Raw genomic sequence first — 23,779 nt, 5'->3', positions numbered from 1 at the left:
AGCCTGGGGAGCTCCCTCTCAGCGGAGCTGTGGAGAAAAAATGGCGCTGGTGAGTGCTGAGGAAGAAGCCCCGTCCCCTCGACGCCGCGGGCTTCTGTCCCGCTTAAATATGTATTTTCTTGGCAGGGGGCTCATACATATATACAGTGTCCAACTGTATATATGTTCACTTTAGCCAAAAAGAGGTCCAAATGCTGCCCAGGACCACCCCCCCCCCCCCCCTGCGCCCCGCACTCTTACAGTGACCGGAGTATGTGAGGTGTGTGGGAGCAATGGCGCACAGCTGCAGTGCTGTGCTTTACCTCAGTGAAGACCGGAGTCTTCTGCCGCCGATTTCGAAGTCTTCTTGCTTCTCATACTCACCCGGCTTCTGTCTTCCGGCTCTGCGAGGGGGACGGCGGCGCGGCTCTGGGATCGGACGACGAGGGTGAGATCCTGTGTACGATCCCTCTGGAGCTAATGGTGTCCAGTAGCCTAAGAAGCAGGACCTAGCTTCAGAGAGTAGGGCTGCTTCTCTCCCCTCTGTCCCACGATGCAGGGAGTCTGTTGCCAGCAGAGCTCCCTGAAAATAAAAAAACCTAACAAAATACTTTCTCACAGCAAGCTCAGGAGAGCTCACTGAAAAGCACCCAGCTCGTCCGGGCACAGATTCAAACTGAGGTCTGGAGGAGGGACATAGAGGGAGGAGCCAGAGCACACCAGAATCTAAATTCTTTCTTAAAGTGCCCATGTCTCCTGCGGAGCCCGTCTATTCCCCACAAACATCTTCAGCTGTATTTTAAATGTATGTGATTTCTGCTTGATGATTCCTGCACCTCTGCATTAACCCACAAACATCTTCAGCTGTATTTTAAATGTATGCGATTTCAGCTTGATGATTCCTGCCCCTCTGCATTAACCCACAAACATCTTCATCTGTATTTTAAATGTATGTGATTTCTGCTTGATGATTCCTGCAAACTATAACTCTTGATCTGTATTCACACCAATGTATAATTTAGCAGTGTATGTAATAGTATTTGTATAATATTAGTACTTGCTTATAGCTGATATTATCTCTTGTATAGATGTTGGTCAGTGGAGTGGAGTTTATTAGCATGCATGTACTGGTGTTTACTTGACACAGGGTAATTTAAGCCCTTTGATTAGATGTCCAATTGGCTTTAGCTGAAGCCTTTGTTAATTAGAACTAGTATATGTTAGCATTCAGTTATGGGGCAGTTGTCTGCGGGGGCAGTTGTCAGAGTTTAGAAATTTACGAAGTTTGGAAAATACAATAGTTAGGAAATTTTAAAAAGAATAGTTAAACCAACAGTTAGTCTACATCTATCTCACTGAATATGGACTGATCAGCTTTCTATATATCTTTTCATCTCACAGGTATGTGATTTCTGCTTGATGATTCCTGCACCTCTGCATTAACCCACAAACATCTTCATCTGTATTTTAAATGTATGTGATTTCTGCTTGATGATTCCTGCAAACTATGGGGTATATGCAATTAGCGGCGAATCGCGGCAAATTATCGGCCGTTTTTCAATTCGACAGTCTAATTTCGGCAAGTGGGTGCCGAAATTGACCATATGCAATAAAAAACGGATTAGACAATCCCGTTGCCGAAAAACGGCCGATTTGACGGATTTGTTCCGTTTTTTTAAAAACGGGAAAAAACTAGGAAAAAAATGGCGTGGGGTCCCCCCTCCAAAGCATAACCAGCCTCGGGCTCTTCGAGCTGGTCCTGGTTCTAAAAATCCGGGGGAAAAATGGACAGGGGATCCCCCGTATTTTTAAAACCAGCACCGGGCTCTGCGCCTGGTGCAAAAAATACGGGGGACAAAAAGAGTAGGGGTCCCCCGTATTTTTTACACCAGCATTGGGCTCTACTAGCTGGACAGATAATGCCACAGCCGGGGGTCACTTTTATACAGTGCCCTGCGGCCGTGGCATTAAATATCCAACTAGTCACCCCTGGCCGGGGTACCCTGGGGGAGTGGGGACCCCTTCAATCAAGGGGTCCCCCCCCAGCCACCCAAGGGCCAGGGGGGGAAGCTCGAGGCTGTCCCCCCCATCCAAGGGCTGCGGATGGGAGGCTGATAGCCTTGAGAAAATGTAAAGAATATTGTTTTTTCCTGTAGTACTACAAGTCCCAGCAAGCCTCCCCCGCAAGCTGGTACTTGGAGAACCACAAGTACCAGCATGCGGGAGAAAAACGGGCCTGGTACCTGTAGTACTACTGGAAAAAACATACCCAAATAAAAACAGGAGACACACACCTTGAGAGTAAAACTTTATTGCACACCTGCCGACACACACATACTTACCTATGTTGACCCGCCGACTGCCACGTCTCCTGATCCGACGATCCGGGGTACCTGTGAATCAAATTATACTCACCTCAATCCAGTGTCCAGATATAAATCCTCGTACTTGGCAAAAAAAGAAAACGAACAGCCGAACCAGCGGACTGTAAGGGGTCCCATGTTTACACATGAGACCCCTTTCCCCGAATGCCGGGACACCACGTGACTCCTGTCACCGAGGTCCCTTCAGCCAATCAGGAAGCGCTACTTCGTTGCACTCACCTGATTGGCTGTATGCGCGTGTGACCTCAGACAGCGCATCGCAAAGCCTCTCCATTACTTTCAATGGTGGGAACTTTGCGGGTAGCGGTGGGGTTACCCGCGGTCAGCCGCTGACCGCGGGTGACCTCACCGCTGACGCAAAGTACCCACCATTGAGTATAATGGAGAGGCTTTGCGAGGCGCTGTCTGACAGCTCAGACGTGCAGCCAATCAGCAGAGTGCCAGGACGTTGCGCTCGCAGATTGGCAGAAGGGACCTCGGTGACAGCAGTCACGTGGGGTCCCGGCATTCGGGGAAAGGGGTCTTATGTGTAAACATGGGACCCCTTTCAGTCCGTGGTCCGGGTATGCGGTTTGTTTTTTTGCCAAGTACGAGGATTTATATCTGGACACTGGATTGAGGCGAGTATAATTTGATTCACAGGTACCCCGGATCGTCGGATCAGGAGACGTGGCAGTCGGCGGGTCAACATAGGTAAGTATGTGTGTGTCGGCAGGTGTGCAATAAAGTTTTACTCTCAAGGTGTGTGTCTCCTGTTTTTATTTGGGTATTTTTTTCCAGTAGTACTACAGGTACCAGCGGGCCCGTTTTACTCCCGCATGCTGGTACTTGTGGTTCTCCAAGTACCAGCTTGCGGGGGGAGGCTTGCTGGGACTTGTAGTACTACAGGAAAAAATAAGAATTTACTTACCGATAATTCTATTTCTCGTAGTCCGTAGTGGATGCTGGGGACTCCGTCAGGACCATGGGGAATAGCGGCTCCGCAGGAGACAGGGCACAAAAGTAAAAGCTTTAGGATCAGGTGGTGTGCACTGGCTCCTCCCCCTATGACCCTCCTCCAAGCCTCAGTTAGGACACTGTGCCCGGACGAGCGTACACAATAAGGAAGGATTTTGAATCCCGGGTAAGACTCATACCAGCCACACCAATCACACTGTACAACCTGTGATCTGAACCCAGTTAACAGCATGATAACAGCGGAGCCTCTGAAAAGATGGCTCACAACAATAATAACCCGATTTTTGTAACAATAACTATGTACAAGCATTGCAGACAATCCGCACTTGGGATGGGCGCCCAGCATCCACTACGGACTACGAGAAATAGAATTATCGGTAAGTAAATTCTTATTTTCTCTGACGTCCTAAGTGGATGCTGGGGACTCCGTCAGGACCATGGGGATTATACCAAAGCTCCCAAACGGGCGGGAGAGTGCGGATGACTCTGCAGCACCGAGTGAGAGAACTCCAGGTCCTCCTCAGCCAGGGTGTGCCCCTGACCAAGTAGCAGCTCGGCAAAGTTGTAAAGCCGAGACCCCTCGGGCAGCCACCCAAGATGAGCCCACCTTCCTTGTGGAATGGGCATTTACATATTTTGGCTGTGGCAGGCCTGCCACAGAATGTGCAAGCTGAATTGTACTACACATCCAACTAGCAATCGTCTGCTTAGAAGCAAGAGCACCCCGTTTGTTGGGTGCATACAGGATAACAGCAAGTCAGTTTTCCCGACTCCAGCCGTCCTGGAAACATATATTTTCAGGGCCCTGACAACATCTAGCAACTTGGAGTCCTCCAAGTCCCTAGTATCCGCAGGTACCACAATAAGCTGGTTCAGGTGAAACGCTGACACCACCTTAGGGAGAAACTGAGGACGAGTCCGCAGCTCTGCCCTGTCCGAATGGACAATCAGATATGGGCTTTTGTGAGACAAAGCCGCCAATTCTGACACTCGCCTGGCCGAGGCCAGGGCCAACAGCATGGTCACTTTCCATGTGAGATATTTCAAATCCACAGATTTGAGCGGTTTAAACCAATGTGATTTGAGGAATCCCAGAACTACGTTGAGATCCCACAGTGCCACTGGAGGCACAAAAGGGGGTTGTATATGCAGTACTCCCTTGACAAACTTCTGGACTTCAGGAACTGAAGCCAATTCTTTCTGGAAGAAAATCGACAGGGCCGAAATTTGAACCTTAATGGACCCCAATTTGAGGCACATAGACACTCCTGTTTGCAGGAAATGTAGGAATCGACCGAGTTGAAATTCCTCCGTGGGGGCCTTCCTGGCCTCACACCATGCAACATATTTTCGCCAAATGCGGTGATAATGTTGTGTGGTCACCTCCTTCCTGGCTCTGACCAGGGTAGGGATGACCTCTTCCGGAATGCCTTTTTCCTTTAGGATCCGGCGTTCAACCGCCATGCCGTCAAACGCAGCCGCGGTAAGTCTTGGAACAGACATGATCCTTGCTGAAGCAAGTCCCTTCTTAGTATCTCTTGAAGTTCCGGGTACCAAGTCCTTCTTGGCCAATCCGGAGCCACGAGTATAGTTCTTACTCCTCTCCTTCTTATAATTCTCAGTACCATTGGGTATGAGAGGCAGAGGAGGGAACACATACACCGACTGGTACACCCACGGTGTTACCAGAGCGTCCCAGCTATTGCCTGAGGGTCTCTTGACCTGGCGCAATACCTGTCCAGTTTTTTGTTCAGACGGGACGCCATCATGTCCACCTTTGGTCTTTCCCAACGGTTCACAATCATGTGGAAGACTTCCAGATGAAGTCTCCACTCTCCCGGGTGGAGGTCGTGCCTGCTGAGGAAGTCTGCTTCCCAGTTGTCCACTCCCGGAATGAACACCGCTAACAGTGTTATCACATGATTTTTCGCCCAGCGAAGAATCCTTGCTGCCATTGCCCTCCTGCTTCTTGTGCCGCCCTGTCTGTTTACGTGGGCGACTGCCGTGATGTTGTCCGACTGGATCAGCACCGGTTGACTTTGAAGCAGAGGTCTTCCTAGGCTCAGAGCATTGTAAATTGCCCTTAGCTCCAGTATATTTATGTGGAGAGAAGTCTCCAGACTTGACCACACTCCTTGGAAATTTCTTCCCTGTGTGACTGCTCTCCAGCCTCTCAGGCTGGCATCCGTGGTCACCAGGACCCAGTCCTGAATGCCGAATCTGCTGCCCTCTAGTAGATGAGCACTCTGCAGCCACCACAGAAGAGACACCCTTGTCCTTGGAGACAGGATTATCCGCTGATGCATCTGAAGATGCGATCCGGACCATTCGTCCAGCAGATCCCACTGAAAAATTCTTTCCTGAAATCTGCCGAATGGAATCGCTTCGTAAGAAGCCACCATATTTCCCAGGACTCTTGTGCATTGATGCACTGACACTTGGCCTGGTTCTAGGAGGTTCCTAACTAGCTCGGATAACTCCCAGGCTTTCTCCTCCGGGAGAAACACCTTTTTCTGGACTGTGTCCAGAATCATCCTTAGTAACAGCAGACGTGTCGTCGGAATCAGCTGCGATTTTGGAATATTTAGAATCCACCCGTGCTGTCGTAGAACTACTTGAGATAGTGCTACTCCGACCTCCAACTGTTCTCTGGACCTTCCCCTTATCAGGAGATCGTCCAAGAAAGGGATAATTAAGACGCCTTTTCTTTGAAGAAGAATCATCATTTCGGCCATTACCTTGGTAAAGACCCGGGGTGCCGTGGACAATCCAAACGGCAGCGTCTGAAACTGATAGTGACAGTTCTGTACCACGAACCTGAGGTACCCTTGGTGAGAAGGGCAATTTGGGACATGGAGGTAAGCATCCTTGATGTCCAGGGACACCATATAGTCCCCTTCTTCCTGGTTCGCTATCACTGCTCTGAGTGACTCCATCTTGATTTGAACCTTTGTATGTAAGTGTTCAAAGATTTCAGATTTAGAATAGATCTCACCGAGCCGTCTGGCTTCAGTACCACAAATAGTGTGGAATAATACCCCTTTCCTTGTTGTAGGAGGGGTACTTTGATTATCACCTGCTGGGAATACAGCTTGTGAATTGTTTCCAATAATGCCTCCCTGTCGGAGGGAGACGTTGGTAAAGCAGATTTCAGGAACCTGCGAGGGGGAGACGTCTCGAATTTCCAATCTGTACCCCTGGGATACTACTTGTAGGATCCAGGGGTCCACTTGCGAGTGAGCCCACTGCGCGCTGAAACTCTTGAGACGACTCCCCCCACCGCACCTGAGTCCGCTTGTACGGCACCAGCGTCATGCTGAGGACTTGGCAGAAGCGGTGGAGGGCTTCTGTTCCTGGGAAGGGGCTGCCTGCTGCAGTCTTCTTCTGTTCCTCTACCCCTGGGCAGATATGACTGGCCTTTTGCCCGCTTGCCCTTATGGGGACGAAAGGACTGAGGCTGAAAAGACGGTGTCTTTTTCTGCTGAGATGTGACTTGGGGTAAAAAAGTGGATTTTCCAGCTGTTGCCGTGGCCACCAGGTCCGATGGACCGACCCCAAATAACTCCTCCCCTTTATACGGCAATACTTACATGTGCCGTTTGGAATCTGCATCACCTGACCACTGTCGTGTCCATAAACATCTTCTGGCAGACATGGACATCGCACTTACTCTTGATGCCAGATTGCAAATATCCCTCTGTGCATCTCGTATATATAGAAATGCATCCTTTAAATGCTCTATAGTCAATAAAATACTGTCCCTGTCAAGGGTATCAATATTTTCAGTCAGGGAATCCGACCAAGCCACCCCAGCGCTGCACATCCAGGCTGAGGCGATCGCTGGTCGCAGTATAACACCAGTATGTGTGTATATACTTTTTAGGATATTTTCCAGCCTCCTATTAGCTGGCTCCTTGAGGGCGGCCGTATCTGGAGACGGTAACGCCACTTGTTTTGATAAGCGTGTGAGCGTCTTTAATTTTCTATCGGGGAAAACCCACGCATCATCACACACTTCATTTAATTTATCTGATTCAGGAAAAACTACAGGCAGTTTTTTCACACCCCACATAATACCCTTTTTTGTGGTACTTGTAGTATCAGAAATATGTAACACCTCCTTCATTGCCCTTAACATGTGTGGCCCTAATGGAAAATACGTTTGTTTCTTCACCGTCGACACTGGAGTCAGTGTCCGTGTCTGTGTCGACCGACTGAGGTAATGGGCGTTTTAAAGCCCCTGACGGTGTTTGAGACGCCTGGACAGGTACTAATTGGTTTGCCGGCCGTCTCATATCGTCAACCGACCTTGCAGCTTGTTGACATTATCACGTAATTCCCTAAATAAGCCATCCATTCCGGTGTCGACTCCCTAGAGAGTGACATCACCATTACAGGCAATTGCTCCGCCTCCTCACCAACATCGTCCTCATACATGTCGACACACACGTACCGACACACAGCACACACACAGGGAATGCTCTGATAGAGGACAGGACCCCACTAGCCCTTTGGGGAGACAGAGGGAGAGTTTGCCAGCACACACCAAAACGCTATAATTTTACAGGGACAACCTTATATAAGTGTTTTCCCTTATAGCATCTTAATATGTAATAATATCGCCACAAAAATGCCCCCCCTCTCTGTTTTAACCCTGTTTCTGTAGTGCAGTGCAGGGGAGAGCCTGGGAGCCTTCCCACCAGCAGTTCTGTGAGGGAAAATGGCGCTGTGTGCTGAGGAGAATAGGCCCCGCCCCCTTTTCGGCGGGCTTCTTCTCCCGTTTTTCTGACAACCTGGCAGGGGTTAAATACATCCATATAGCCCCAGGGGCTATATGTGATGTATTTTTAGCCAGCATAGGTACTTTCATTGCTGCCCAGGGCGCCCCCCAAGCGCCCCGCACCCTCAGTGACCGTTGGTGTGAAGTGTGCTGAGAGCAATGGCGCACAGCTGCAGTGCTGTGCACTACCTTAAGAAGACTGGGAAGTCTTCAGCCGCCGATTTCTGGACCTCTTCTCTCTTCAGCATCTGCAAGGGGGTCGGCGGCGCGGCTCCGGTGACCCATCCAGGCTGTACCTGTGATCGTCCCTCTGGAGCTAGTGTCCAGTAGCCTAAGAAGCCAATCCATCCTGCACGCAGGCGAGTTCACTTCTTCTCCCCTAAGTCCCTCGATGCAGTGAGCCTGTTGCCAGCAGGACTCACTGAAAATAAAAAACCTAAGAAAACTTTTACTCTAATCAGCTCTTTAGGAGAGCCACCTAGATTGCACCCTTCTCGGCCGGGCACAAAAACCTAACTGAGGCTTGGAGGAGGGTCATAGGGGGAGGAGCCAGTGCACACCACCTGATCCTAAAGCTTTTACTTTTGTGCCCTGTCTCCTGCGGAGCCGCTATTCCCCATGGTCCTGACGGAGTCCCCAGCATCCACTTAGGACGTCAGAGAAAACAATATTCTTTACATTTTCTCAAGGCTATCAGCCTCCCATCCGCAGCCCTTGGATGGGGGGGGGGGGGACAGCCTCTGGCTTCACCCCTGGCCCTTGGTTGGCTGGGGGGGGACCCCTTGATTGAAGGGGTCCCCACTCCCCCAGGGTACCCCGGCCAGGGGTGACTAGTTGGATATTTAATGCCACGGCCGCAGGGCGCTGTATAAAAGTGACCCCCGGCTGTGGCATTATCTGTCCAGCTAGTGGAGCCCGATGCTGGTGTAAAAAATACGGGGGACCCCTACTCTTTTTGTCCCCCGTATTTTTTGCACCAGGCGCAGAACCCGGTGCTGGTTTTAAAAATACGGGGGATCCCCTGTCCATTTTCCCCCCGGATTTTTAGAACCAGGACCGGCTCGAAGAGCCCGAGGCTGGTTATGCTTTGGAGGGGGGACCCCACGCCATTTTTTTCCGGGATTTTACCATTCCATCTAAAAAATAAAAAAAATAAAAAAAAATAAAAAAATATATAAATAATACTTGTGCCTCCCAAAAAGACAAACCGAGTACCTAATCCCTTCTAATATAAATAGATATGCTATTACCAATAAAAAAAAACACGTTTTAATTTTTTTTTATTAGATTCACCCACCAAAGTGTGGCAGATTGAAAATGACGAATTTACTGTATAAAAGCACTGTTGTCGAATTTCCAAACTTCAATTGAATATACTTTTGTCGAATTGCCGCATTTGTACCATTGCAGAAAAGTCGAATTTGACAAATGTCGAATTTCAAAAAGTCGAATTTTGAAAGTCCGTTTTTTTGACGGAAAGTACTGAATTGCATTGTAGGTTTTTTTTTTTTTGGCAAAAAAGTCCCGTTTTTCGACAATTTCGGGAATTCGACCGCAATTGCATATACCCCTATAACTCTTGATCTGTATTCACACCAATGTATAATTTAGCAGTGTATGTAATAGTATTTGTATAATATTAGTACTTGCTTATAGCTGATATTATCTCTTGTATAGATGTTGGTCAGTGGAGTGGAGTTTATTAGCATACATGGACTGGTGTTTACTTAACACAGGGTAATTTAAGCCCTTTGATTAGATGTCCAATTGGCTTTAGCTGAAGCCTTTGTTAATTAGAACTAGTATATGTTAGCATTCAGTTATGGGGCAGTTGTCTGCGGGGGCAGTTGTCAGAGTTTAGAAATTTACGAAGTTTGGAAATTACAGAGTTAAGAAATTTTAAAAAGAACAGTTAAACCAACAGTTGAACAAACATTGAAAAACATTGGAAAGCAGGTAAATCTACCATTTAACTAACATTTTCCATAAGCATTTTCCTAGCTAGACTTTTCTCTTTAAAAACACCATGCTCCACAAACTGTTTTTCCTTATAGCACTTCATGGTATCCTCTATAAAATGACATTGTCCTTCACTATTCCTGTTATGTATCGCTCTGTACACATTGCAGCCTCACTAATCCACTCCCCTCTTATTAACACTCATGAGCTTTTAACCTATGTACACTAACTGTCACATCCTCAACCTGTCACCATAAGAAACTATCACACACCTCCCCCAACTATACCTATCTCTCTCTTCTTCTGCTTCTACTAGCTGGTGACATATCCCCAAATCCAGGTCCCATCCACATACCACGCTCACATTCAGCTGATTCACAACGGAATATAAAACCAACAAACCTTATCAACATCACATGTCTCCCATCTACCTCCAAGTCACTAAAATGTGCTTTATGGAATGCACGCTCTGTTTGCAACAAATTAACAGCTATTCATGACCTTTTCATAGCAAAAAATTCAATATGCTAGCCATAATAGAAACATGGCTCACACAATCAGACACTGCCTCCCCTGCAGCACTGTCACATGGTGGCCTCCACTTCACACACACCCCCAGGCCTGGTAACATTAAAGGAGGTGGTGTTGGAATATTACTGTCCAAAACTTACACGCACATCGTTTTACCACCTGTACCCTCACTCACATTTACATCCTTTGAAGTACACTCTATCAGGATTTTCACCCCTTTCTCTCTGCGTGTTGCAGCTATCTATCGCCCACCTGGGCAACCCAAAAAGTTTCTGGAAGATTTTTCTGCTTGGCTCCCTCACTTTCTATCCTCTGACATCTCCACCATCATTATGGGCGATTTCAATCTCTCTATTGACAGTCCACAATCTCCCCATGCCTCTAAACTACTCTCTCTAACCTCCTCTCTTGGCCTCTCCCAATGGACTGACTCCCCTACTCATCAGGAGGGCCACTGCCTTGATCTTGTATTCACCAGACTATGCTCTGTTTCTGAACTCACTAACACTCCTTTCCCTCTCTCAGATCACAACCATATCACCTGCATGCTCTCCTCCATTACTTCAAACTCAATGTCCCTAAAGTCTACAAGGACACCTCTTACCCGCAGAAATATTAACGCTATTAATTTTCAACAACTATCTACCTCTCTGCAACCACTGCTCTCACCAATTTCTACATTCACCTCTCCAGAGACTGCTGTGTCACACCTTAACCAAACTCTAGAAACAGCACTTGATGAAGTGGCTCCAGCTACCCATCACACTCCACGTAGACTTAGATGTCAACCGTGGCACTCTAAACACACTAGACACTTACAAAAACTCTCACGTAAAGTTGAACGCCAGTGGCGTAAATCTCGTAGTTCAAGTGACTTTCTCACATATAAGACCACCTACCACTCTTATCGTAATGCTCTGGACACTGCCAAACAAACATATTTTCAATCTCTCATCTCTGCTCAAGCCTCTAACCCCAAGCGACTTTTTAATACATTTAAATCACTTCTTGTCCCTCCCTCACCTAACCCACCAGACACTGTCAGTGCGCAAGATCTTGCTTCCTATTTCAAGGACAAGATTGACAAGATCCGAAATGAAATGGTATGCTCTTCCACAGCAAGTGACCTGCTCAATTCCCTGCCTGAACCCTCTAACACCTTCTCTTCCTTTGATCAAACAAATGAAGATGAAGTATCTGCACTCTTTTCATCTGCCTACTCTAATACCTCTCCCCTTGACTCTATACCCTCACAAATTAGTAAAGCTCTGTCTACTGTGCTCATCCCAACCTTAACGAAAATCTGTAATCTCTCCCTGTCTACTGGTATCTTTCCTTCTCTATACAAGCATGCAGCGATTACTCCCATTCTGAAAAAACAAAACTCTGACCTGAACTCTCTCTCTAACTACCGTCCCATCTCTCAGCTCCCATGCCCCTCCAAGCTACTTGAGAGACTTGCCTACACTCGCCTCACACACTTTAAGTCACACAACCTACTGGACCCAGTTCAGTCAGGATTTCGTGCCCAACACTCCACAGAGACAGCATTGACCAAGGTAGTGAATGATTTGGTCACTGCTAAATCTAAAGGACATTACTCTCTACTTATTCTCCTTGATCTCTCTGCTGCTTTTGACACTGTTGACCACTCTCTTCTCATACAAACACTACAATCCCTAGGTATTCAGGACACAGCCCTTTCTTGGTTCTCATCCTACCTACCTAATCGCTCCTTCAGTGTTCGTTTCTCTGATTCCACCTCTCCTTCGCTACCTCTCTCAGTTGGAGTACCGCAAGGCTCAGTCCTAGGTCCTCTGCTTTTCTCTATCTATACCACATCTCTTGGCAAACTAATCAACTCTTTCAGATTTCAGTACCATCTGTATGCGGCTGATACTCAAATCTACCTATCCTCCCCTGATTTGTCACCATCTGTATTGGGCCGTGTCACTGAATGCCTTTCTGCCATTTCATCTTGGATGACATCTCGCCACCTCAAACTTAATATTTCCAAAACAGAATTAATTATATTTCCACCGGCCAATAGTAGTTTCCAACCTGATATCTCTTTTACTGTTGAGAACTCGGCAATCACCCCTACCCCACAAGCTCGCTGCCTAGGTGTCATTCTTGACTCTGAACTGTCCTTTGTTACCCACATTCAATCTGTCTCAAGATCATGTTACATACATCTAAGAAACATATCCAAAATACGACCATATCTTACACAAGACACAGCAAAAATTCTAATCCATGCTCTCATTATCTCCCGCATTGATTATTGTAATAGTCTCCTGACCGGTCTTCCCAAACATAGGCTCTCACCACTACAATCCATTTTGAATGCAGCTGCGAGGCTAATCTTCCTTGCCAGACGTTCATCGTCTGCAGATCCGCTCTGTCAGTCCCTCCATTGGTTACCGGTATTCTACCGTATTAAATATAAAATACTTTTACTCACATACAAGGCTATTAACCAAACTGCACCAACATACATCTCTTCACTCATCTCAAAATATCTCCCTACCCGACCTCTCCGCTCTGCACAAGATCTACGTCTCTCATCCACACTCAAAATTACAGGACTTTATCCGGGCTTCACCCACTCTGTGGAATGCCCTCCCATGCACAGTAAGACTCGCCTCTAGTCTCCTAACCTTTAAATGTTCCCTGAAAACTCACCTCTTCAGACAAGCCTATCAAATTCCAGACCCACCCACATAACCTTCAGTGCTTCCCTATCCAATTACATCCTCTGTAGAGTATTCATAACATCACATATCTTGTCTTTCTTTAGTCTCACACCCTCCTGACACTTGGCCAACTTTGTGGGGTATCATCATACAACCCATTAGAACCTAGCAATCTGGTGGACCATTATGCAATAGGTAGCATCTATCCTTGTGTATCTATGCCTATTTCCCTATAGATTGTAAGCTTGCGAGCAGGGCCTTCCTACCTCTATGTCTGTCTGTTTTTACCCAGTTTTGTTCTATTACTGTTGTTCTAATTGTAAAGCGCAACGGAATATGCTGCGCTATATAAGAAACTGTTAATAAATAATAAAATAAATAAATGGTCTTTACGGAGTCCCCAGCATCCACTAGGACGTTAGAGAAATAAAGGATAATAATAATAATAATAACAATAATAATAATAATAACAACCCTTAATTGCTTAACTGCTAACAGGTCCTGTATATACTATTATTTTAATTTATATAGCACCACAAAGTGTTCACAGCACCTTACAAAGTATTAACAAAACAAGAATAGGTGACTTCCAGTACAGGAAATGGTTTATGAACACTGCTGCTTCAGCAGTAGAATACCTAAATTACAGCAAAACCCAATCCGCGGGGAGGAGTTGATGGTATAAGTGAGGGAAAGAAGAGCACATAAGGGAAGAGGGCCCTGCTCATAATAACTTACATTGTAAAGGTGAGGAGCAGACAGGAGGAAAGACAGTGAGCAAGGAGAATGGAATAGTAGGTTCGGAAGGATAGCTGGAAGGCTATGATAAAGAAGTTGGTCTTGAGAGCCTGTTTGAAGTTTTGTAGAAGGGTGGAGGGGTGTAGGGGTTTATTTACGAAAAGTTCAGTTGTAAAACATGACAATTCTGAGCTTGTTTATGCAGGTTTTTAAAAGAGCAACGATTTTACTAGCAAGACACACCTAGTAAAATCATTGCCCTTTTAAATATCAGACATAAACATACTCAGAAGTGCCAGGTTTTACAACCAGACTCTTCATAAATAAACCCCAGAGAGTTTAAAACCGAGAGTGAGAGTTCAAGAGGTAGTGAGCACAGTGACCCAAGTCAACACAGCACGGATAAAATTTTGGAGGTGGGACATACCCAGATGTATTGTCAGTGCTGTGTGTAGCCTGACAGATTGGAAGAAAAGATGTGCAATACATATGTACTATATAAAATAGTTGAAAACACACCTATAAGTTACAGCCGTTAGGAGCAGCGTTTCCCAACCATGGTCCTCAAGGAACACTAAGGCGATATTAATTTGATTTAGGCACCGGCAGCCAGTAGATGGCACCCAACAGAGCTATTCAATTGTTGTTCCGTTCGGCTGCCGACGCCTGTATTTCAGCTCTCAAAGTTCCCCTCCCCCGGTGGTGGCAAGCTGAAATGATCGAAAAGTGACCCATTTCAACGCCTAAACAGGACTTTTACCGTTGCGCCCATTACTTGGGGGGGGGGGGGGGGGGGGGAATATTCAATTGTGCATTTTTATCGCGCGTGAGGTGCCCAGAGAGGTTGGGTTTAGCAGTGTACAGCAGCTAAACCGAACCTCTCTGGCCACATCAGGCGCGATAAAAATGTACGATTGAATATTGCTCTACCCCACCGATCAAATGTCACTTTAGACAGGAGATTGGGAGCGATAAACAATTGAATATCGCCCTAACAGTCCAGGTTTTAAGGACAGCCATACTTAAGCACCGGTGATTTACTTAGTACCTCAGTTATTTTCATTTAACCACCTGTGCTTAATCCTCTACTATTTGTGTGCCTTGAGGACAGAGGTTGGGTATCACTGATCTACACAAACAAGCTGCCCCTACTCTTCAGCAGGAGACAATTTTCAACCAGAAACCTACTGTGTACAATTTCTACAAACACTACATTTGTACTGTACACATTGTAACAGCAACAGAACATGAAGTCATTTCCAGTTGTAATCTACATACATGCCAAAGCTCACGCCCAAATAAAACCCTATCATTTATCTATGGCAAAAATGTTATTGGCCAATAATTGCAGGTGATACATAAATGATTGCGTACTCAAGCCTACACTAGATTAGCTGAAACAAGTCCTTCTTTTAGGTCATATTACCGCAAACATAATAATTATATGCACAGTTCCAAACATACAACACAACAAATGGGTGGTCATGAAACAAATGCTATTTTGAATTGATTTAAACAGAGGGAGTGTTGTTGAATTAATTATTCTAATTATATATATATATATATATATATATATATATATATATATATATATATATATATATTTATATATTTAGTATTTATTTTTTTCCTTTAATTGATTTAGTGACTATATTTATGTCTCAAGTGTAACTCTGCTCAGAAATAAGCAGTAAACTTCCCAGTGACATAAGCCCCCAGCAGAGATGACAAAACCCCATAGTTGCAATCTATTTGCACAGTGATTTTTATTTTTTTTAAACTGGAACATTAAGTCACGGTATTAATCTGACAATGGGGTCAATTCAATTCGGCAATTTATGAATAGCGCCGGGAATTAGCTCCCGACGCTATTCAATTCAGCTCCAGTTAAGTCGGCAATGTCCCGTTCTCGCCGACTAAACAGGTTGAATTGTCGGGAGAACGGGCATTCTCCGACTTAACTCCCTGGCGCGAGGCTGATTCCCGACAGAATCAGCCTTGCGCCGGCCGCGAGGCAGCAGTTTTGTCGGGTTTCTTCTCTCATCCCCCGGGGATGAGAGAAGAATTCCCGACAATTGCGGGTAACTAGCAGCTGAATTGAACAGCGTGGGGAGCTAATTCCCGGCGCTATTCATAAGTTGCTGAATTGAATTGACCCCTATGGGTTGAGTTATATGGCTATAAACAGAGCAGGCTAGATAGATGTAACATGATAACCAAATGAGTCCGTAGAAGATAGCCTAAACATGGAACTAAATATGACACAAATTGGGAACGACTAATATAATGAAAGATAAAAATGAAGATATACTGGAAAGTTTCTCTTAAGATGACACAGAGCACACACACTGTCAGACAACATTCCTCATGCTGAATGTAAGGGTGCAGCATATCACCAGCAGGAATATAAGAGGTCAGTATGTATCATTGATTTGTGGTAACAAGACCTTCTAACAGGTTCTACAGCCAGCTCTTGTATATAGAGTCCCCCCCCCCCCCCCGACCGTGTAAGTCACTTGCACCGTAGTAAGAACAGAAGAGGGAACACAGCTAGCCCCAGGCCTGCCAGGCAGCAATGTGCCAGTGCTATGCAGTGCACTCCACCACGTAATGGGAACATACTAGGGATGCTGCCGAGTACAGTGGAGGCATGTGCAGCAACAAGCAGGCCTCTAGAAGTGGCTAGGGTTGCCACCTCATCCCTTTAATTCTGGACACAGTAATTACACAGGTTCTGTGGCTGATTAAAACCAGGTGAAATGGAGTCTTGAAGTCAGTCAGCCACAGAACATGTGTAATTAATATGTGTCCAGAATTAAAAGGATGAGGTGGCTACCCTAGAAGTGGCACCTGTCAATCATGGCACCGGTTGCCATGGAGACTGCTAGCACCCCACCCGCAGCAGCAAGACTGTAAGGAGGATGTTCTGCAGCAGCTTAGGGAGCAGTGTCCATATGCTGGACTGAGCCCGAGGTGACCACAACCTGGGGCCTCAGGTGACGGAGCGGCTATGCTGTGTGCCAGGAGGACGCTTGGACCCAGCTAGAGCAGTTGCCTGTGGGCATGTGGTCAGCGCCGGGTGTGTCCGTCTCTTTCGTGCTGCCTGGCTCACCTGGCGAGTAAAGTTCAGCCAGCTCCTTGGCTCCAGCATGCTGCGGGCCCCACCGCGGGTTGCCTTCCTTTCCCGGCTCCGCCCGCTCGTGCCGCCAGCTATCCGACAGCTCTCCCTTCTCGGCCATCGGGCAGAGCCGGGGGTCACTGTCGGCTCCTCCGTGCGCCTTCCTCGCCATGTTGCCGGCCAGCCAATCAGAGACACGACGGTCACTCGCTCGGCGACTCATTGGAAGTGTCAAGGAAGGGGCGGGAATCCTGAGCCAATCGGAAGTCAGGAACGTGAGACGGGGCCAATGAACGAGCTGTCACGTAAGGAATGCATGTGACATGTGGCCAATAGGAGGGCGGCGGAGGATAGAGGATGGGTGGTGGCGCAGAAAACAGTTTAGTGGGCGGCTGCTGCCCGTATGACTGGAGGATGGATGTTGCTGCGTGTGACAGGGACCACGTCTCCTCCTCACACACCCACTGTCCTCCGTGTTACACGGCAACCATGTAGCGCTATGTGACAACTGCTAGGAGTTGCAGCCGGAAGCGCTTTAGCCTGTCACTCTGGAATGAATACTGGTGTTTCATATTCTCCTTCTACCTTAGGGATTGTCTCTAGTCTTTCCACAGTGTAGAACAAACATTCATTTTGTTCAGTCGCATGTCAACTTGTTTCTCTGGTCTCATCAACACTCTACCCTACGTTATTGCCAGCAGGGCCGGGTTAAGCCTTGGGGTGCTTGGGGCACTTTAGACGGGAAAGGGGGGGGGGGGGGGGGGTTTGAATATAAGATTGTGCATCCAGTACCTCTCAATATGACCCATTCCAGGAGGAACGAAATGCTCTCTACCTGGATTTTTTTCTTAATATATGATTGATGCCACCTGTGTTTAACTAGTTAATAACTTAAGAGTAAAGTCCAGGCATACAGCATTTTGTCCCTCCTGGAATGGGTCATGTTGGGCTGTACGGCTTGTGTATATTAAATTTAGCCCAATGGTGTATATTAGATTTAAACTAAACACCTAATTGAAAGACAACTATTTTTCTCTGACGTCCTAGTGGATGCTGGGACTCCGTCAGGACCATGGGGATTAGCGGCTCCGCAGGAGACAGGGCACAAAAATAAAGCTTTAGGATCAGGTGGTGTGCACTGGCTCCTCCCCCTATGACCCTCCTCCAAGCCTTAGTTAGGTTTTTGTGCCCGTCCGAGCAGGGTGCAATCTAGGTGGCTCTCCTAAAGAGCTGCTTAGAAAAAGTTTTTAGGTTTTTTATTTTCAGTGAGTCCTGCTGGCAACAGGCTCACTGCATCGAGGGACTTAGGGGAGAGAAGTGAACTCACCTGCGTGCAGGATGGATTGGCTTCTTAGGCTACTGGACACCATTAGCTCCAGAGGGATCGAACACAGGCCCAGCCATGGAGTCCGGTCCCGAAGCCGCGCCGCCGACCCCCCTTGCAGATGCCGAAGATTGAAGAGGTCCAGAAACAGGCGGCAGAAGACTTTTCAGTCTTCATGAGGTAGCGCACAGCACTGCAGCTGTGCGCCATTGTTGTCAGCACACTTCACACAGCGGTCACTGAGGGTGCAGGGCGCTGGGGGGGGCGCCCTGGGCAGCAATGTATAATACCTTTCTTATGGCTAAAAATACATCACATATAGCCCTTGAGGCTATATGGATGTATTTAACCCCTGCCAGATCTCACAAACTCCGTGAGAAGAGCCCGCCGAAATAGGGGGCGGGGCTTATTCTCCTCAGCACACAGCGCCATTTTCCTGCTCAGCTCCGCTGTGAGGAAGGCTCCCAGGACTCTCCCCTGCACTGCACTACAGAAACAGGGTAAAACAGAGAGGGGGGGCACTTTTTTGGCGATATTACTATATTTAAGCTGCTATAAGGATACAACACTTATATAGGGTTGTTCCCATATATATTATAGCGCTTGGGTGTGTGCTGGCAAACTCTCCCTCTGTCTCCCCAAAGGGCTAGTGGGGTCCTGTCTTCAATAGAGCATTCCCTGTGTGTCTGCTGTGTGTCGGTACGTGTGTGTCGACATGTATGAGGACGATGTTGGTGTGGAGGCAGAGCAATTGCCGGTAATGGTGATGTCGCCCCCCAGGGAGTCGACACCGGAATGGATGGCTTTGTTTATGGAATTACGTGATAATGTCAGCACATTACAAAAATCAGTTGACGACATGAGACGGCCGGCAAACCAGTTAGTACCTGCCCAGGCGTCTCAGACACCGTCAGGGGCTGTAAAACGCCCTTTACCTCAGTCGGTCGACACAGACCCAGACCCAGACACGGACACTGAATCTAGTGTCGACGGTGAAGAAACAAACGTATTTTTCAGTAGGGCCACACGTTATATGATCACGGCAATGAAGGAGGTTTTACATATCTCTGATACTGCAAGTACCACAAAAAGGGGTATTATGTGGGGTGTGAAAAAACTACCTGTAGTTTTTCCTGAATCAGAGGAATTGAATGATGTATGTGATGAAGCGTGGATTAACCCAGATAGAAAAGTGCTAATTTCAAAAAAGTTATTGGCATTATACCCTTTCCCGCCAGAGGTTAGGGCGCGCTGGGAAACACCCCCTAGGGTGGATAAGGCGCTCACACGCTTATCAAAACAAGTGGCGTTACCGTCTCCTGATACGGCCGCCCTCAAGGATCCAGCTGATAGGAGGCTGGAAACTACCCTAAAAAGTATATACACACATACTGGTGTTATACTGCGACCAGCCATCGCCTCAGCCTGGATGTGCAGTGCTGGGGTGGTCTGGTCGGATTCCCTGACTGAAAATATTGATACCCTGGATAGGGACAGTATTTTATTGACTTTAGAGCAATTAAAGGATGCTTTTCTTTATATGCGAGATGCTCAGAGGGATATTTGCACTCTGGCATCGAGAGTAAGTGCGATGTCCATATCTGCCAGAAGAAGTTTATGGACGCGACAGTGGTCAGGTGATGCGGATTCCAAACGGCATATGGAAGTATTGCCGTATAAAGGGGAGGAATTATTTGGCGTGGGTCTATCGGATCTGGTGGCCACGGCAACTGCCGGGAAATCCACCTTTTTACCTCAGACCCCCTCCCAACAGAAAAAGACACCGTCTTTTCAGCCGCAGTCCTTTCGGTCCTATAAGAACAAGCGGGCAAAAGGACAGTCATATCTGCCCCGAGGCAGAGGAAAGGGTAAGAGAGGACAGCAAGCAGCTCCTTCCCAGGAACAGAAGCCCTCCCCGGGTTCTGCAAAGCCCTCAGCATGACGCTGGGGCTTTACAAGCGGACTCAGGAGCGGTGGGGGGTCGACTCAAGAATTTCAGCGCGCAGTGGGCTTGCTCACAGGTGGACCCCTGGATCCTGCAGGTAGTATCTCAGGGTTACAGGTTGGAATTCGAGAAGTCTCCCCCTCGCCGGTTCCTAAAGTCTGCTTTGCCAACGTCTCCCTCAGACAGGGCGACGGTATTGGAAGCCATTCACAAGCTGTTTTCTCAGCAGGTGATAGTCAAGGTACCCCTCCTACAACAGGGAAAGGGGTATTACTCCACGCTATTTGTGGTACCGAAGCCGGACGGCTCGGTAAGACCTATTCTAAATCTGAAATCTTTGAACCTGTACATACAAAAATTCAAGTTCAAGATGGAGTCACTCAGAGCAGTGATAGCGAATCTGGAAGAAGGGGACTTTATGGTGTCCCTGGACATCAAGGATGCTTACCTGCATGTCCCAATTTGCCCTTCACACCAAGGGTACCTCAGGTTCGTGGTGCAAAACTGTCATTATCAGTTTCAGACGCTGCCGTTTGGATTGTCCACGGCACCTCGGGTCTTTACCAAGGTAATGGCCGAGATGATGTTTCTTCTGCGAAGAAAAGGCGTATTAATTATCCCTTACTTGGACGATCTCCTGATAAGGGCAAGGTCCAGAGAACAGCTGGAAGACGTAGTAGCACTAACCCAAGTAGTGCTGCAACAGCACGGGTGGATTCTGAATTTTCCAAAATCTCAATTGAACCCGACGACACGTCTGCTGTTCCTGGGAATGATTCTGGACACGGTTCAGAAAAAGGTGTTTCTTCCGGAGGAGAAAGCCAGGGAGTTATCCGAACTTGTCAGGAACCTCCTAAAACCAGGAAAAGTGTCTGTGCATCAATGCACAAGAGTCCTGGGAAAGATGGTGGCTTCTTACGAAGCGATTCCATTCGGCAGATTCCACGCACGAACTTTTCAGTGGGATCTGCTGGACAAATGGTCCGGATCGCATCTGCAGATGCATCAGTGGATAACCTTATCGCCACGGACAAGGGTGTCTCTTCTGTGGTGGTTGCAGAGTGCTCATCTGTTAGAGGGCCGCAGATTCGGCATACAGGACTGGGTCCTGGTGACCACGGATGCCAGTCTGAGAGGCTGGGGAGCGGTCACACAGGGAAGAAACTTCCAGGGAGTATGGTCAAGCCTGGAGATGTCTCTTCACATAAATATACTGGAGCTAAGAGCGATTTACAATGCTCTAAGCCTGGCAAAACCCCTGCTTCAGGGTCAGCCGGTGTTGATCCAGTCGGACAACATCATGGCAGTCGCCCACGTAAACAGACAGGGCGGCACAAGAAGCAGGAGAGCAATGGCAGAAGCTGCAAGGATTCTTCGCTGGGCGGAAGATCATGTGATAGCACTGTCAGCAGTGTCCATTCCGGGAGTGGACAACTGGGAAGCAGACTTCCTCAGCAGACACGATCTACACCCGGGAGAGTGGGGACTTCATCCAGAAGTCTTCCACATGATTGTGAACCGTTGGGAAAAACCAAAGGTGGATATGATGGCGTCTCGCCTCAACAAAAAACTGGACAGGTATTGCGCCAGGTCAAGAGACCCTCAGGCAATAGCTGTGGACGCTCTGGTAACACCGTGGGTGTTCCAGTCAGTGTATGTATTTCCTCCTCTGCCTCTCATACCAAAAGTACTGAGAATTATACGGCAAAGGGGAGTAAGAACGATACTCGTGGCTCCGGATTGGCCAAGAAGAACTTGGTACCCGGAACTTCAGGAGATGCTCACGGAAGATCCGTGGCCTCTACCTCTAAGACGGGACCTGCTTCAGCAGGGACCGTGTCTATTCCAAGACTTACCGCGGCTGCGTTTGACGGCATGGCGGTTGAACGCCGAATTCTAAGGGAAAAAGGCATTCCGGAAGAGGTCATTCCTACACTGGTAAAAGCCAGGAAGGAGGTGACTGCACAACATTATCACCGCATTTGGAGAAAATATGTTGCGTGGTGTGAGGCCAGGAAGGCCCCCACGGAGGAATTTCAACTGGGTCGATTCCTACATTTCCTGCAAACAGGATTGTCTATGGGCCTCAAATTGGGGTCCATTAAGGTTCAAATTTCGGCCCTGTCGATTTTCTTCCAGAAAGAATTGGCTTCAGTTCCTGAAGTCCAGACTTTTGTAAAAGGAGTACTACATATACAGCCCCCGGTTGTGGCTCCGTGGGACCTTAATGTAGTTTTGGATTTTCTCAAATCCCATTGGTTTGAGCCACTCAAATCGGTGGATTTGAAATATCTTACGTGGAAAGTAACCATGCTACTGGCCCTGGCTTCAGCCAGGAGAGTATCAGAATTGGCGGCTTTATCGTATAAAAGCCCATATCTGATTTTCCATTCGGACAGGGCAGAACTGCGGACGCGTCCTCAGTTTCTGCCTAAGGTGGTGTCAGCGTTTCACCTGAACCAGCCTATTGTGGTGCCTGCGGCTACTAGCGATTTGGAGGATTCCAAGTTGCTGGACGTTGTCCGGGCATTGAAAATATATATTTCAAGGACGGCTGGAGTCAGAAAATCTGACTCGCTGTTTATACTGTATGCACCCAACAAGCTGGGTGCTCCTGCTTCTAAGCAGACGATTGCTCGTTGGATTTGTAGCACAATTCAACTTGCACATTCTGTGGCAGGCCTGCCACAGCCTAAATCTGTCAAGGCCCATTCCACAAGGAAGGTGGGCTCATCCTGGGCGGCTGCCCGAGGGGTCTCGGCATTACAACTCTGCCGAGCAGCTACGTGGTCGGGGGAGAACACGTTTGTAAAATTCTACAAATTTGATACCCTGGCTAAAGAGGACCTGGAGTTCTCTCATTCGGTGCTGCAGAGTCATCCGCACTCTCCCGCCCGTTTGGGAGCTTTGGTATAATCCCCATGGTCCTGACGGAGTCCCAGCATCCACTACGGACTACGAGAAATAGATTTATCGGTAAGTAAAATCTTATTTATAAAATGTTCTTGTAATGGAACAGAGACAACTTAAACAACCTAAAAATACATATATAAAAATAAAATCTATAATTTATCTTCTTACATGCAAAAATAGCAGCAGCCTTTACTACTTACACACTGGGACATGACTCAGGAGGAGTGTGTGTGTGTGTGTGTGTGTGTGTGTGTGTGTGTGTGTGTGTGTGTGCGACACCCAGTTGTGCAGAGAGCTGTAAGTGACACAGGGGTAAGTGACACAGGGATCCCACCCTGTGTCACTTACAGCTCTCCACCTTCCTATCTCTCTGGTTGGGAAGCTTCTTCGATAGTTCATGAAACCTGATACTCCTGTGTCTCTGCCTGCACTGCATACTGACCTGCTCACTTTCT

The 23,779-nt window shown here is 47.5% G+C and overlaps 1 protein-coding gene across 2 annotated transcripts in view; it reads right to left on the bottom strand.

Moving 5' to 3' along the window:
• The window catches only part of PEDS1 (plasmanylethanolamine desaturase 1), an 87,438-nt gene extending 70,011 nt beyond the window's left edge, over positions 1–17,427 (bottom strand). Inside the window, exon 1 of one of the 2 annotated variants that reach the window (XM_063958938.1) lies at positions 17,137–17,427. In XM_063958938.1, the coding sequence (XP_063815008.1) occupies positions 17,137–17,365 (229 nt within the window). In that variant the 5' untranslated portion in view covers positions 17,366–17,427. The remainder of the gene's footprint in view (positions 1–17,136) is intronic. The other variant, XM_063958937.1, reaches the window with a different exon arrangement.
• Positions 17,428–23,779: the final 6,352 nt, after the last annotated feature.

The sequence above is a fragment of the Pseudophryne corroboree genome, chromosome 3 (genome assembly GCF_028390025.1).
Source record: "Pseudophryne corroboree isolate aPseCor3 chromosome 3, aPseCor3.hap2, whole genome shotgun sequence".
Taxonomy (NCBI): domain Eukaryota; kingdom Metazoa; phylum Chordata; class Amphibia; order Anura; family Myobatrachidae; genus Pseudophryne; species Pseudophryne corroboree.
Note: the sequence above shows the minus strand (reverse complement) of the source record. Positions and strands in the feature narration are given on the sequence as shown.